Source organism: Cephus cinctus, unplaced genomic scaffold (genome assembly GCF_000341935.2).
Source record: "Cephus cinctus unplaced genomic scaffold, Ccin1 Ccin1_scaffold0013, whole genome shotgun sequence".
Classification (NCBI taxonomy): domain Eukaryota; kingdom Metazoa; phylum Arthropoda; class Insecta; order Hymenoptera; family Cephidae; genus Cephus; species Cephus cinctus.
The window spans coordinates 1,091,390-1,107,942 of NW_014332762.1; the positions used below are offsets into that span (position 1 = coordinate 1,091,390).

The following is a 16,553-nucleotide window of genomic DNA, read 5'->3' on the forward strand; positions in this document are numbered from 1 at the left end:
CCCCCCCCCGTATCCCCTGCCGCTCTCCGCCCGACCGGAAGGGAGGAAGCGAAAGTCGTAAAGTATCAGTTTCAGATTTGAGAGTTCGGCGTGTTTCAGCGAGATGGATGGGCTTTACGAGCGTGATGCGAGTCGAATAGCGTCGGGAACCACCTCCGTCGCCTCCTCCATACGTTTTCCACAGTCCGTACCCTATATTTCTATAAGCTACGGCAGCGCCTCTGGCGGCAGTTTCGTATCGACGTCGTTTAATAACCTGCAGATTATGCTGGGATTTGACGAGGCGTGGCCACGGGTCATTCGGCTGGATTTATTTTATACGAAATTGACTTTAGACAGTTAAAGTATAATGACCATCGGATATGGCGTTTGTGCCGATAAGATTTTTTAGACTCACGTGCTCGGACGATGAGAATAATAACAGAGTGCAACGTCGTCCTTTCATTTAACACATCGACGAGTCTTCCTAACGGTCTTCGTTCGCTCGGAGGTACAATCGGTTAATGAGATCGCACCAAAATACGAGTTCCAAACAGGCATCTACCAAATTCACTTAACCTCAGCAACCTTATTATCAATTAACGAATACACGAGACACGACGATCTCGGGTCTCGTGTATGAAAAATGCGGGCGAGCGAATGTTTGGCCGACGGTGCTGCCATCTGTCGCTTCGTCTCGGTACTAAGGGGCCCTCGCCTCTGTTTTACGGTTTCGAGGCGTCTTTCGATGGCTAACAAATAACTCCTGGGACCCTGCTCGTATCTCTCTCTTAATACGTTATTGAAAAATCCTTTAGAGATGCCATAAGAGACGTCTGTTAGCTGCGTTACCTACTCGTTAAGCCTCTCTTAAGGCACCTTTAAGCCGAGAGAGCGCTGGTTTCATAACAGTGACTAAGTAAAAGTTACACCCTTGACCAACATTAGCTCGAATAAACTGTTTTCTCGTATCACAAAAATTCGTATATCAAATGCCCAGTGTAAGAACTGCGCACTGACAGCCATGTATCACGTGACGATGCCACGTTGACTTTTCTAACAGTCGCCTTAAAAGAAGGTACCCAGTACGGCGTCTCTGAACAATGATCTGATCCTCTCGACTAAACGATGCTTAATAAAGGTTACAAGAGTGAGGCACGAGTAAGGCTATGAACGAATGGAACCGGCTGATTCGTAAGAATTTATATGAAAGACTGGATAGACTCTTCCAGGCGAGGTCGAACCTGCGACACCGTCGATGCTCCGAGATCGTCCCGATAGTGAAAAAAAAAAAAAAAGTTCCACCAACACATTTCAACGTCCTCGTAGTCGATTCGATATTTCTTTGACAGTTTATATACAAATTTTGAAAAATGTATTATAATATAATTCTATCCAGGAAACCCAGCCCTATCCTACTGACAGGCCAAATTCTCCGACTTGCCACGTCCTCCCGACCCTACACCGTAGGACGCTGGAGTGAAGTTTGATGAAAGTGAACTAGAAAGTAACTCAGCGAATGAGATAGCTTTTGGGGGCTGGAGACTCCTCGCTGAAAATCTCCCCCTTTTCTTCGGCCATAAAGTTAGATCGGATTTGCGTGGCAACCGAGGTACAAATCACAAGTACACTCGAGTAAACGAATATTCTGAAGCCGTTCCGCCCTCCCCGCCCCCCCGAACACCACACTTCCGAAAAACCGTCCCTCTTCCGTTCCGTACAGTTCATTCTCCTTCTCGTGAATTATAATTGGTTGGGTTTAAACTTGCCACTCTGTGATTAAAATCACGTGACTTTACCGACTGGGAACTCGATCATCTTCTTACGCAAATCTCGCTGGCTGCGGGAGAATCTCCGTGGGCGAAGAGGAAGAGGCCACGGTACGAGAGGGTTGATAGGTGAAGGAAAACGGAACGAAAGATTAAGTATGGGAGTTTATGGGAAAAGCTTGAGGATGTAGCAGCCGTGTATTTTCAACGTCGCCCTTTTTCGCCCTAGTCAATCCAGGCACTTTTATTCTCGGCTAAGAAATTTTTCAAACTTTCGCACGAGACTTAAGGACGTTTCGTGCGGCTATTACGATTTCTTTATCCTTCGAACTTATGAGATGTTTATGTTTGTTATTTCACGTCTGACGAATATTTATACGCAATTTCACTGCCAGTATTATCGAACAAATAAATGAACACAGTGTGGTTTAGGTGGCCAAAATTTAGCACGGGCTCTTTGGTCGTGAAGTTCTATAGGATAGGAAGTATATACTTCTTTTTTATCTGAAAACTCTTTATGGATTTACAAAAGACGCGATAATGATAGTATGAATGATGAGCTTTGGGGGAAAAAAAAGAAGAAATAAAGCTCTACCGAGAAGTGGAAAAATATACTTATTGTTCGAATTTCGAGAAGCTCGGTTTCTTTAGTGTTCGTAAGTTTGCGAAAGTTGGTTAATGCGTGCGTACCAAAAAACCCGCAAATACAGTCTACCTTCGAAAATTCATAAGAATTTTTTTTCTTCGACACAAACATTTTCTATTTTGCAATCTGTCCTTTTGCTGCTCCGTCTTTTTTTTTGGCGGATTCATTTTTCTTCTTTCTTATCTACATCTTCGACTTATCTCTCAGAGTGACATCTCCGTGTGACGAATAGCAGAAAAAAAAACAATTTGTACTAAACGAATCGACTCGAGAGATCAAAGTCTGAGTGAAATAATAAAATGTGATAAAATTATTCATCAAAATTACGTAAAAAGTTCGTTAAAAACCGCAATAACATTATACAGAATAAAAATGTAAATTATCATTATTTTCATCAAAATTTTCTCGATCAAAATCTCAAACCACAAAGTTCGACGAATAAATTTCGCAATTTTCATATTCTTATACCTAATCAAAGTAATGATCGATCGATGAAAAATGTCTTCGTCCGATAACTTCCCTGAGCTTAAGGTCAAAGTCACAGCAGCACGATCTACGCGATAAAGATTGATACTGGCAAAATGAAAAAAATTCGCCCTCAGGTTAGATTCTGTCAAGCCACAATTTTTCAACTCGTCCCTTCAAGCCGCAAGAGACCCGTGAATAACGAACTACGATTTTAATAGGAATTAAACGAGCCGTTGGCAATGACGGATGCCTCGTTGTTTGGGTCGCCGCCATAGCCTCTCATAATGCGTATAGCTCAGACGATTTGAAAATAAGAAGCAAGGCCACTACGTAGACAGTAGGACCGACGGAGAGAAGCGTAGTAGCCGTAGAATGAAAAAGAGAGAGAGAGAGAGAAATGTGTATATACATATACACAGGGAACGAGAGAAAACTTGAGGACAATACAAATCGTTTAATTATACGAGCTGAAACGAGTAGCCGACGAAAGGTGGGAAGACGCTAAGGTGATAAAGTCTTCGGATATTATCCGTAGGAGAAGCAGCTACGTAATAATTGTGAAATTCCAGCAATAAGGAACCAAGTCGATCGCTCGGCTCCGCGTTTAACGCTTTTCTGATTCAAACGACATACACCAACGATCTCATTACATTCCATTGCATTAATTCGCCCGACAGCGACGAGTTCTCCCTATGAAAGATTCGCAGACGCCATCTATCCTCGGCTCAGCCACTCCGACATTTCCTACGACTATTTTGAATCCGCCTTTAACCGTATACCCATATACCGTGCCACGTGTCCCTTTTACCTACATACTTCCTACACTCGACTCACCTCAAGTTCCTTCCGGCAACCGTTCCACCCAGCTCGCGTAACAAGAGGGATGAAAGAGTGTCGACGACCCTTCTCAATTAATTGAATGACTATCGTTAGGGTAATGACATTTCGGAGTTCTATTAATTAACCCTAACGCCCAGCCCTAACGACTGAACTTGCGTTAGTTCGCGCGAAACGAAAACAGATGGAGACTGCTGCAGCACGCTTTTTCCAACTCCCGGTATCCCGCGAGGGTTTAACGGAGGTCAGCCAGGTCGTCTCTGGGGTCGCTATGGGATTCTGTACGCAGGGGAAAAAGAATCACCAGTTAAAAACCCCCCCTCCGTGTTTTCTAATACGGCCGCACGATATGCGTCTCCGAGTGGGTAAGCGGAATGAAAAAAAAGAAGTTTGTCAAATTTTCAAAACTTTCAAGGATACAACTTTTTGGCCCTCCGGCTTTTCTTCTATCAGCTCCCCTACGCGGTACCTACTTGTTAAATTATTAACGTACTCACTACGGTTACGTGACGCTATATATTATATATATATATATATACATACTACGATATGCTATGCTTCCCATGTCCAGCTCACTGGTAGGGCGGAAAGTATCATGCGACAAACTTAAGTATTAATGAAGGAATGGTAGCGGTCAGCGGTCAGCGGGCAGGAAGTATACAGGGGGTGAACGCGAGAGCGATGGGAGTCGAGATGAATATCGTCAGAGGGAAATGATAAGACCGCTAGGGGATGAAATAAATGTACGAGAGAAAGGTACTAATTAGATGTGCCCGAAAGATAATGCTCCTCGTCAATGAGAAATTCTTTTAGGGACCGGAAGTGGATGGAAGGGAAAACCTTTATGTTTGACGCACGTGTATAAAAGTAAATTGAAGAGAATGCATCGATGGCAGGGTAAGAAATAAAGAGGAAATGAGAAAAAATGGATGACGCATATTTTCCATCCCTTATTCTTCCGGGACATATGTATCGCGTACTGGGTATATACAATATACATATATATTCTTTGAACGAGGCTGAAAATACAGACTATCCGAGCTGCCGTTTAGTTAATATAAAAAATATGAAGAATTTTGCGCTTGGATATTACGCCGGTGGCGCTGGCGTCGCCCGACTGTATCTCGATTATTTACACAAAGACGTGAAAACAAAAACAGAGCAGGGAAGAATGACCAGTGCTGTTATCGGTATTGAAAACAATTTGCACTGCTGATAGGAAACGTTGGGAAGTACCACGGAACGGAGGCCACCAAATGATTTGCGGGTTGAACGCTCGAGGGTGTGTAGTCCCTCCAAAGGTGTCCTGAGGAAACGACGGGGAAGGCCTAATGTAATAATGGACATTAATGACATTGTACTCGGTAGCTTTTGACGCTAACGGTATTATAATTAAATTCCAATTTTTTTTTTTTTTTTTTTTCAAGCGCCTTCCAGTGAGTTATTAGCAAGCTCGGATAAAAACATTTTGCTTCACGTAACGATATGTACGTGGTGACGTATTTTCTTTAAGGATAAATCAAGAACGCCTTGGAAACAGTAAGCTAATTTGAGTGATAATTTTTATACGCAACTTTGCGATAAATAATTTTTCCGAATATGCATATAGACTGTCAAGGTAAAATTGAACAATCAGGATCAACCAGTAGCTCTTGGCGTCTGTAGCGTCGTGTCGCAGGCGTTGCGGGCAACGCCCACTATACCACTTGGCGTCGCTTCAACCCCCGGGTTACCCTGAGCCAACTTACTACCCAACTACTCAACTCGCTATTCAACTCATGCTGGAAACTAGAAGCTTGAGGCTCAAGATGCTCGGGGCGAATAAAATGGAAGCAGGGAGAGGGAAAAGTACGAGAAGAGAAACAGAGCGGTAAATGGGGGGGGGGGATGATCAAGAGCGATCATGACGTTAAGAACAAGGACGAGGTGTGGCGACCCTGAAGAAGTAGCCAGGTGGCATCAGAGGTAGAGTGATGCATAATTTGCCGACCACGCCTTCCACCTACAACCCCTTTAACGGCAGCCACCCTGTCCCGCGCGCACGCACGTCCGCACACAATCAGGCAAGCGGATCCCGGTTTAAGTTAGATTCGATGACAGGAGCCGAGCGGGTGTAGCGGGACACTTACGGCGAGAGGCAAGGCGCAAAACGCAAGAGGGTGAATTAGGGTTTACGGACGAATGGGGTAGTATACATATTACACACCCAGAGTACAAACAGAAGGGAGGATATTTGAGCACCCGCGGTACCTAAGTATGAGCCTCTGAGGAAGGAGCCGCGATCATTAGGTTCGCTGTTTGTTCTCTGGTAGAACCTGCGACTATCGGGAGGTTCTAATTGTTACGTCATCTTCGTTTCTTCGGATCGTTCGACGCTCGGAGGTCCAAGTGGTATTGGCAAGAGGCGAAGAGCATCGGGCGACAGGTCTACCGGGGTCCAGGATGACAGGGGCTGAAGGACGCTGCGTACATCGAGGAGGCCTGGAGTGGAAGAGACGGAGGATCAGGTGCGTGAAAAAGGGTCTGGGCGGTTGGATTAAGAAGTAACCAGAAAGGATGGTAGACTGAGTGAACTGACCTTGCGCGTGGACGATGCCAAGGTGGGCGACGATGACGATCAGGACGACGAGAAACGGATGTGTCGGGAACGTCGACGTCGAATGACACCTCATCTTTCCAGTCCTTGCGCGATGGCTGCACCTCACCGCACTTTCTCGATTTCGCCTTCCCTTCTACCTGGCCAAACACCTCGTCACTTTATCACTCGGTGTCGCGTTGTCACTTTGTCACACGGCCACTCTGTCACTCGCTGTCACACTGTCACACTACCCCACTCCCTCACCTCCCTGTCAGTCTGTCACTTTGCTGCTCCGACGCGCCACTTTGATCTTTCCAAAACGTAAGGCTCACCAGCCATCACGCTCCTCGTATACCGGTTCCTCTGCCTTCCTTGCCCACCGTCAACCAATTGCCAGGCCTGGCAGAAGCCTGATGGCAGGACTCCCACCGATCACTTTAGTCCTGATATTCAGCAGCTCCGTCCTGAAACCGTGAGGTTAATAGAAAAAAATGATATCGTCTTGTGACACCTTAAATATTGAAGATCTTATTCGAAAACCCTCTTGCCGTAGCCTAGTTCTATATAGCCAACACAAAAAGCACAATGACAGTCCCCCTTTCGCCCTTGACACGTCAATCATCCAAAATCGATTTATATTAATTCTTTATACAATGTTTGTATTGTGAGAATATTCCATTGTTAAAACATTGCCATCTCGTATATCTCGCGTCTCGTGATATAATCATTCTCTGCAGCAAATTTAAGATGCGAGGGGGCGGTCTGCAGGGACTTTGAGGTCGGAGGGGGAAAGATGACGTTAGTGGTTAACGATGGTCGGGCTTTCGAAAACTACGAGTCAGAGAGTGCCAGTGGAGGTGGCGGAGGTGGTGGCAGCAGTGGCGGCGGGTTCCCTCGGAACAGCCAGTCCTGCCACTGTGAAACGGTAAATCGACTTTTTTGACGGGTTTTATCGTTGATGATTGATGAACTCGGAACACGTAGCGAGAGCCGCCGACGCCGCTGCTACCTACCGCCGCGAATCTTCTGCGAAGGCCTATTCACCTATCCACCACTTCATCTTCGTGTAATACCACTTCGGATAGCTGGAAAGAGCCTACTAAGATCTGCGCACGAAAGGTAAGGACCCGAAAAGTAAGGCATCAAGGGTATAAAACTAGTTGGGTCAAGCCATTCTGCTTCGACCTTCTTCTTTTATGTTTTCACCAACAACAACTCCCTTTCCATGTCGACCACTTTTCTTCTCAACCACCGAGACATGATTAAATAAAACCACTAAATGATTAATTGCAAGACTCTCGTGTTTTTTCGTGGCTGCTTGCCTGCCTACCAGCCGACTTACCACCCCATCTCTACCTTCTCTACTAACATCCTTCCTTTCGAACTTTAGACGAGTTTAAAGAACCGCCCTACGGCTAAGTTTGTCCAGGGCGAAGTAATTCGATAGAGCGAAGCAAGAGAGAAACAAAAAAGAGGAACTTGAAGAAAGTCTCGCGAATCCCCAATGGGCTCGAAATGCGTTACTCCCGTTATAATTTTGTTTTAAACATCAATCTCTAACAGCATTCGCGTACATTTCGGTGTTATTAAAAGTATTTTATGAAATTAAAAATATCACAAGTGTCAAAAGTGTCCAAGGGATTTCTCTTAACTGTCACATTTGCCACCATTTTATATCCTCCACATTTCGAATCTCCGTAATCTCTTACTCTGACATTAAAAAAGCCAAGTCTAACCCCGTTCGATCGCCATTAATCTACCCTTGTCACCTGAATCAACCGATTTTTTAATAATAACAATAAAAAAAGATGCAATTACCAAAGCTGGAAGAGGTTATGTTTTTTCTTCTGGAGAAATCCCGCCTAGTCACTTTCGCGGCAAAATTAAAGCACGCGTACGAAACATCAAACCAAATGACACTGCGTGGTTAAAAGTATCGCAAAAATTCAAAAGCATCAATGTCATCAGAATCCATATCTCTGTTGTCGAAACTCACTATTAATATTGTCAGACCCCGTGACTTAGGATGCACAACGCGCTCTCGTTCCTTTCACGTTAAGGGATTAGCAGCGTCAGACAACAAAGGCATACGCAGATTAAAATTAACGATGACCATCGCCTAAATTCTTTCTTGTTTATCAAAAGTCAGGGTCCAAAAATTCTGTAATATTATTTTACGAAGCGCGTACAGTCGTGTCGGATCAACCGGTGCGTACGAAATAATAAACGCGTACGCTCGCGTCGATCGCGGGCTCAACACTGGCAGGCAGAGGCGCCTCTACGGGAGCTTCGTAGTTCTCGGCGCGTCCGTTCAGCGTCGCAACGCCCGCGGTGGCTATGAAACTCGCCACCACATACACCCCCATCATAATGTCAAGCAATCGGTGCGCCCTAGCGTTCCTCTATGCAACACGCTCGGCTGGATTCATGGTATTTGCCGAGTGATATATATCGATACATACACTACTTCGATATATCGATATATCTCGTTCGCATCCGATAACTATCGTTGAGCCAAGCCGCGATTACTAAATTTATAACGCAGCATCGACTGGGTTACAATTAGTGGACAAATAATTGACATTCCGTTTTCTTGAAATAGCTTAATATCATTACTAAAATACTTAAAGGTTATTTCCAGAATGGTAACTACGTTTAATATATGAAAAATTGATATTCCATCGAAGTTCGAGGAACTCTTGACTCAAAATTAAAAATGATCTCTGAATATTGACTGGTCTTCCGTTAAGTAACGCCTCCGTCTAATTAGCTTCCAATATTCTTTCGAGATTCCGGATCATTAACTTTGAGCGGCTGTCGATCGTTAAGGATAATGAGCGATGACAGCTTCTCCGAAAGTAACATCGGGCTGCTTGCCCAGGCCCGTAGCCATTATAAGTATTTTCAATATTTTCAACGTCTCCGGGCTTGGCTACCGCCGACACCAGCACCCTGTCGATCTTTCGACGTTAGCGATTGTGAGTCAGCCTAGTCCAATTCCCGTATGGGGATACGGCGGGAGAATATGAGTAACGTCAGTGGGATTTGTATTCGTGCACCTAACTTCAGCTTTCCAATTTAATTGCCAGTCAGTGGATGAAAGAGTCCGTTGAATATTCGATTCGTTAAAATCAACAAACTACCTGAAAAACTGATACAACCAACTGATTGACACCTGCGCAATATCGAAGCAATTGCTACCTTCTATAAAGAATTATTGCCAATCACTTTTTTTTAAAGCATTCCGTTATTGAGAATTAAGTTGATAAAAAATCAAAAGATTGTTATTGGCATATATCAAACGTGATGGCTAAAGGGAGCGTTGTAACTTGCTGCGAGGAGGTACTGCAGTTGCTGAAGACACTTGAAGTTAGTTGACGATCGAAATGAGTGATCTTTTTTTTTCTAAATTACGCCTTTATGCATTTATCTGTCAATAAACGAGGCTGTTTGCATTATCTAAAAGACGAGAATTTAAAGGGGATAGAACGGCATACCTGCAAATCCGAGCATTAAGATAACAAAATTTGGTGGATGAAATTGATGATTGCAAAACAGACGATTATAGAATATATGTAAATATGTGAAAATGGGAGTCTTGTATGCAAAAGTCAATGAATCATAGCGCCATACGTAAGACGTAAGTCAAAAGATGGAAGCTGAAAGACGAAGCGCGGAAGAGTTCTCGTCTAAAGGCGAGTTCTTAAAAGCGTCACTGAGGACGAACGGGAGGGGCTCTTGAAATTTACATTTTACCAGAGACTGCGGAATATTAATGCCGCCTCGAGACGTTAAAAAATCAGAGTCCCTCCTTCTTCGTCTGTTACTCCTCTCTTTATTCGACTGTGGTAACTCGCTGATTGTACTGATTGTGATTCCTTTGCTGGGATTCAAAAATATACGTATAAATAATCTCGAATAATCTTTTTCTTCGGAAAAAAAAAGAATCTTATCAATCTCACGGTACACTCAAACCCTACATTTGCTCAAGTCTGATTAAAAACTCCTACCAGACAGGATCCGACCCCGTGACAAAGATATTAACTCCCATCAATACACTTTCTTCCAATAAAACCAGCATCAGACAGCTTACGTTTAATAAAGCTATATTAATCCTCGCTATTTGGTTTATTACTTACCGTGAAATCATTAAAGGTCAAATATCGAAGTTCTCGTGTATCCATTTCCAGTAATAAGCGGTAATGATGGCAGTCGTTATCCTTATTTACTTCGCGCCTTCTTTGCACTATCCTTCTTTTGATCGAGTCCGATCTTCCCAAAGCTTTCAGCGACAAGTTTTAACGCGCTGCTCGCGAGGAAGGAGTATATTAACGAAGACTATAAGCCCGACCTTTTTACTAAATTGTCAGGTTAAAGTTTGAAGCGGGACGGCAACGATATTTAATGCCTTCGAGACACGCGACCTATCGTTTCCAACGATGTCGCCACTGTCGTGAGTGTCGCAGGAACTGTGGCCCCTGTCGGTACTGTAGACACGTCGCCCAGGCTTCGATGTGAACGGGGTCACGAAGAATACGAAATCTAGTCAAACCGTTTCATGTTTCATATATCATCAGACATCCTTATCAGTGATCGAGTATTTTCGAAATGTTTACTTTTGACTCTGCTCCTTATCAATCGATATCCTTGCGTCAGTCAATCTTATGAATTCTTTTGTTGTCGCTCCCTTCGGATCGACCTTCGAAACAGACATCCCATTTCCCTTTACGAAATAACCCGAAGGTTTCAAGAGGATGAAGGAAGGATGCCCGTTACATGTTACGAACGTGGCTGTCTATAACATTAGACGACGTTATTCCTTCGTAGGGGAGAATTTTTTTTACAGGCAGACCTTCTTCGATCTCCGGCCAAAATTAAAAGGATGACTTCCGTTTCTGTCAATCGATTTGGTTAAGAAAAATTATTTTAAGGTACCTAACGCCTACCTTCGATCGAATCTTTTTTTCTCCTGTATGCTTTATGTTACCAGAAAGAAGCCCGCGTCCTCGTGTTAGCAGATCCGCAGATGTGCCTTGTCGCGACGTTAACCCCTAATAAACCACAACGTAGATAATCGAATACACGACGCGTAACAAGCTCCGAGCACCTACGTACAACGTTGTGCAGCAGTAATTTAGCTACCATTGGTTTGGTCAATAGCCAATTCCTATTTGGCTCGTCTCCAAGTGACCAAACAAACCAGCCACACCGCGAAAGGTCCAAGAGAACAAGAGAGCCCTAGTCTCCTACGTCCCTACCCTACAGCCCCTTAGTAAAGTGCACGGAAGTCCTTGCACTCACAATTGCAACATACTTTCACGCCTTCCACATATCTCGAGATTTCATCCACGAGCACCCTCTACAGTCATATCCAAGACTCCACGATTCAATATCGCATCCCCTCTTTCGTCGGTCTACATTCTCCATCATCAATGGAGCATCCTGAATCACATTTTCCTTATGGTTCACCCTTGCTCCAACACATATACCAACATCGTCATGTAAATATTTATCAATAAAATTTTACGCGCCTTCCAACTTACGAGGTGAGCAAAGTCTTGACTTCTTATAAAGAAAAAATCGTAAGCTGTACGTGACGCATCCATCCTTACGTCTCCAGGGACTCAATTAGTAACAACCAGAACATAGTTTTATTTAAGTTACTCTAAAGAATACACTATCGGAGGGTGTCTGTCCTTAGGGACTGACAATACTCCCAGGAACGACACATCATATCCAAGTGGCTGACGGAGGGGGTAGACAGACTTGATAATGCATGATATTGTTCCAAGAGTGACTCAGCGGCCGCCTGTCTATCTGTCTGTTTGTCTGTCCTCTGCTTCCAATCTCTCTCTCTCTTGCTCGGTCATTCAGACCGTTGCTCATTAAGGGCCACACGCTATCGCTCGGCTTTGCAGACGTCAATAACGTGCACGTAGGTACATAGGGTGAAGGTGCGTGAGTGCGTATCGGCCTGCGTGCAATCCCAGATGCATGTACGCTCTCTAATACTAAACACAGAAGCGCATATTCATATGAGAAACTGCATGGCTGTATGTACGAGAGCAAGTCCTTTTTTTTTTGGTTGGTCATATTTGTCAAAATGGCTGCGGCAACTGAAGGAAATAACGTGAAAAAGAACAGATGCGTATCTGACTGTCATATATATTGTCTCCCTCCTTCCCTTTCCTTATCATTGTTATTATTATCGAGTCATTCGTTAAACTCAGAGAGGCGTGCGAGCGTTCCCATTGACTCATGCCAGTCGTCACATATGCACTCTGTCTTGCCCTTTTTATTGTTTCACACATGAATATTACCAGAGCTTAACTATTACCGCGTACGTATACGTGCCTTCGCTTTCTTTACTGCTCGGCAAAGTATTAGTGGGAGTAAAAATATTCCTGCTGATTGTACAATCCATTACAGTACGTCGTTTGTTTAACGACTGTTGATTTTTGAATCAAGAGGTAAAAAATGACTGCAGATACGTTTTATCGGCTGAGCATGAATTATAACCGTGATGGTAGAGTCGAGAGGTACAAATTTTAACGTGTGTAAGTTCAGTGTAGGTTTGTTCGTATGAAAAAAAAAAGGAACCGAAAACGAATTGATGAAAGTGAAAGGGAGATGAGGCGAGGGGAGAAGGGGAGGTGGTAGCTGAAAAAAATAAACATTGGAGAATATATGGCGACGCGTGGCCGGAAGTGACCGGAAGTCGCGACGCGTTGGCATCTATTTTCCCTGGCAACCGATGCTCAGCCACTGGAGGATTTTTGTGGCATCCTGCCAGCCACCCTCGGGGACTGAAAGATGGAACGACGTATTTATTTACCAGGAAAGACGTTCGCGAAGCCACAACTTGCAATTCGCAAACTCGCGGCCCCGCCCGTACCTACGATAATGGCGATTTTATGTTACGATTCCAGAACCGTCCGTGCAGTTCCGCAACCTACCGCAACCGCGCTTCACTGCAGCGCTGCAATGGCTTTTATTTTTGGTTTCTTTTATTTTTATTTTTATTTTTATTTTATTTTTTTCCTTACCTCCATGCACATAAACATTACGCACTGAAAACTTTCAGAACGCTCTACCTATACGGGAAAGAGCATCGTCCATCATGACTTCCGTTGATACGGTGCACGTATATCTAGAAGGCAAGGGCCCATTCGAATTTCACTAGCAAATCCGCCGTTTCAGGACGCGCGTTATGCCACTGTACATACACAGCACAGTTATCCGTCTACATCATACCCACGTGTTTACATTCAATACTTGTACAGCGTACAAATTACACGGTATGTACACTCCTATATAGAGTTCCGGATGGAATAAAAAATTTTGAGATATATAAAAAAAAAGCCTGGCATTCGTCAAAGAAAGCTAATCCACACCGGCGAAAAAATTGCCCAAAAATAATGAAGACTATAGAAAATCGAAGATTGTTCATGTTGGGTGTAGAGAAAAAAAGAAAAGTGGAAAAAAAAAGAAGCGTGATTAAATTTCCGTTCGCAGTGTAGGGGCTCTGCCAGTATATAAAGTACGTAAGCCGTAACATGCCTACGTATAAGGTGACTCGGCTCAGCTCGGATCAGCTCAGCTCAGCTCAGGTTTCCTGTAGCTCGGCTTCGGCTATATTGATATGTAGTAGGCTTAGCCCATTCTCGGAGATATTTATTTTTATATCCCACGAAAAACCTATCCCGAGGAGCTATCCTGTCTCCGTCTCTCTCGCCCACGAGTCGGAAGTTTTCTCCCTGGAAGAACTACCCTCTTTTCGGTATTCTTCAGGACCATCTTCATCCGGTCACCCTCCTTCCCCCCGAAGATCTCACGTACTTCACCCTACGTGCACCCTACGTGTCTACCCTTGACGTATCTGTACTAAATGTCGAGATTCCACGTATCCACCTTAAATTCCTATAAATTGATATTAAATTTGTCAAGTGTCCACAGTGCGAAGCCGCCTTGGAAGAACCTGAGGAAGGCGGTTGTCGATGATCCCGCGTGGTAGCAGCACCGGGTCCTCCTCCCTCCTGTGACGCACTACTCGTTACAGCAACGATTTAACCCCCGTTGACCTCGCTGCTTTGCCTTCAACCAGTCTCTTACTCGCCGTCATCACCAGCGGCACCAGTACCGGGTGCAGTGGTGCTGCACTCAAGAGTTCATAAATACGTATACAAGTACCGAGTACTAATACGTGCGTACGAGGCTGCGATTAGTACGTGCTTCGGTCAAACGATAATTAGATGGACGTTACCCTTACGGGAATTGGAGTAATTAGATTTAATTGGCACGAAGGTCCGTACGGCTCTGGCCTGGCCTCTTGGTCTCTTGCTACACCCGTTTATTATATTTCATTCTACGCCCTCGGAGCTTAATGCGTGATTCGAACAGCTATGTATAGTAATCCGCATATCTACTGTAGGTAGATACGCTATACACGTGAGTTTACATATTAATTTATATTTAGTACGTATTAAGGACGTTTCGAAATCTGAATTTTTGTCGAATTTGAGCAATCATCAAAAATTTGAAATAACGGGAAACTTTGATCGACGTCTGGTACGCGATATGATTTAAAAATTTTTTAAATTAAAATTTTTTAAATTAAAATTTTTATTGCCATTAATTTTTAATTAGCGCGTGTGTATTTATTTATTTATTTCTGGTAAAGACCACGTGGCTGTCGGGTCACGAAGCGTAAGGACGATTTGGGCGAAACGACGAAAGGGTAAGGTCACCCTTAGGTAATATCAACATTTTCATTAGGGAGTAACAAAGGCAAAAGGATTCGCACACGAGGGTAACTGCGTACAAGGTAGTAGTGTATAACATTTATTTTGAGCCCTCTAGCACCTGGGAGGTTCGAGTAGAAATATAAAAGTACGATGTTATAGGGGATAGGAGAAACTGTAAAATGAAATTGAGGGAATGGAGGGCGCGGCCCGATTGTTCCGTATGTACCGGGTCGGAGGGGAGGGTGCGAGACTAAAAAATGCACGATGCGTACGGCGGGAGGGGGAGGGGGCATATCAGCCGGAAAGAAAGCCGGAACTATTATAATTGAAATTGAAATTGAAATCGAAATTCTAATGGAAATTGAAGGAAACGCTGGAGATCTCTGCGGGGCAGTTCAGACTGGAGTAAGGAGGAACCTACTCTGAATGTAGAGGAAATCCTCGCACTTTGGAAATTGGCTCCTAAATCGTAGCGGGTTATTCCGATGAAGCTAGAGCCTGTTAAATTATCGGGCCTAGAGAGGTAGGTAGGAGGACGTCGGCGTCCCGACGCGTCGAAGGGTCCGATTTAACGATGAGCGAATGATCGAAATGTCAAAACGTTTGAAATGGTGACTAAAAAAAGTCTCTCTGATTTAATAAATTTGCATTTTTAAATATAGCGCCACGTTATTCCACACGACGATTACCATTGACGTTTGTCCCTCTCAAGAGAATCGATATTGGAAATAGAATTTGAGCAAATCGTTAATATTATTTTGAAGATAATAAAGAGTCAAATATATCCTATTTACTTTTCTTCATTTTCATTCCGTGTATATTTTTGGATATTTTTCGTATTTTGCTATTTTACAAAAAAAAAAAAAATATTGAAAATACCCCTTAATACGGATACCGGAATTGGCTTAACGGCAAGTTCGATAAGGCCGCAGAGCCTATTTGGCTGAATGGGCAAGCTGTACGAGGAGGGACCACCCGTAAGGAAGAAGTAGAAAGGGGGATGAAGTAAGGGTCCAAGGAAAATGTCCTCTCGCATGCAGGAGGTCCCAACGAGGGTTTCCTTCCAGTGGTAGGACCTATCGCAGGAGGGGAATTACCACCAACAGGAAAACTGAGCGAGCTCGAGGGAAGAGGGACAAGGATGAGGGCGAGGAACCGCGAGGATCCTGAGAATGAGGGCGAGAGTGTCCGCGCTCGGGCACGTCCCGAAATTATACCGATTCAATTTAATTTATAAGAAACCCTTCGGTCCGAGGTTTCGGACTCGGATTTGGATTCGGATACGGACGTGGATACGGATATAGGGATAAGCTATCCCCGAGGCAGAGCGCTCCGGGCCGACCTCCTGCGACCTTACCACCCCCTACGTACCCTCTACGCGCAACGATATTCCGGCGTTTATCGCTTCCCTTCGACGATTTTGATCCTCCATTTCTGATCCTACGTTCTCCATCCTTTCTGATCTCATCCTTTCCTGCTCCTGCTCACTTTTTACTTGCTATTATAGCCTTACAACTACACCCCCCCCCCCC

The 16,553-nt window shown here is 44.1% G+C and overlaps 1 protein-coding gene across 9 annotated transcripts in view; it reads right to left on the reverse strand.

The window, feature by feature from the left end:
- Positions 1–10,642, reverse strand: part of LOC107264701 (synaptogenesis protein syg-2) — a 71,134-nt gene extending 60,492 nt beyond the window's left edge. For 7 of the 9 annotated variants that reach the window (XM_015733277.2, XM_025082495.1, XM_015733267.2 and 4 more), the window contains exons 1-2: positions 8,096–8,524; positions 6,278–6,741 (exon numbers count right to left, since the gene is read on the reverse strand). In XM_015733277.2, coding sequence (XP_015588763.1) covers positions 6,278–6,371 — 94 coding nt within the window. In that variant the 5' untranslated portion in view covers positions 6,372–6,741; positions 8,096–8,524. Of the gene's footprint in view, positions 1–6,277; positions 6,742–8,095; positions 8,525–10,416 lie in introns of those variants that run through there. The other 2 variants (XM_015733251.2, XM_025082483.1) reach the window with 2 other exon arrangements.
- Positions 10,643–16,553: the final 5,911 nt, after the last annotated feature.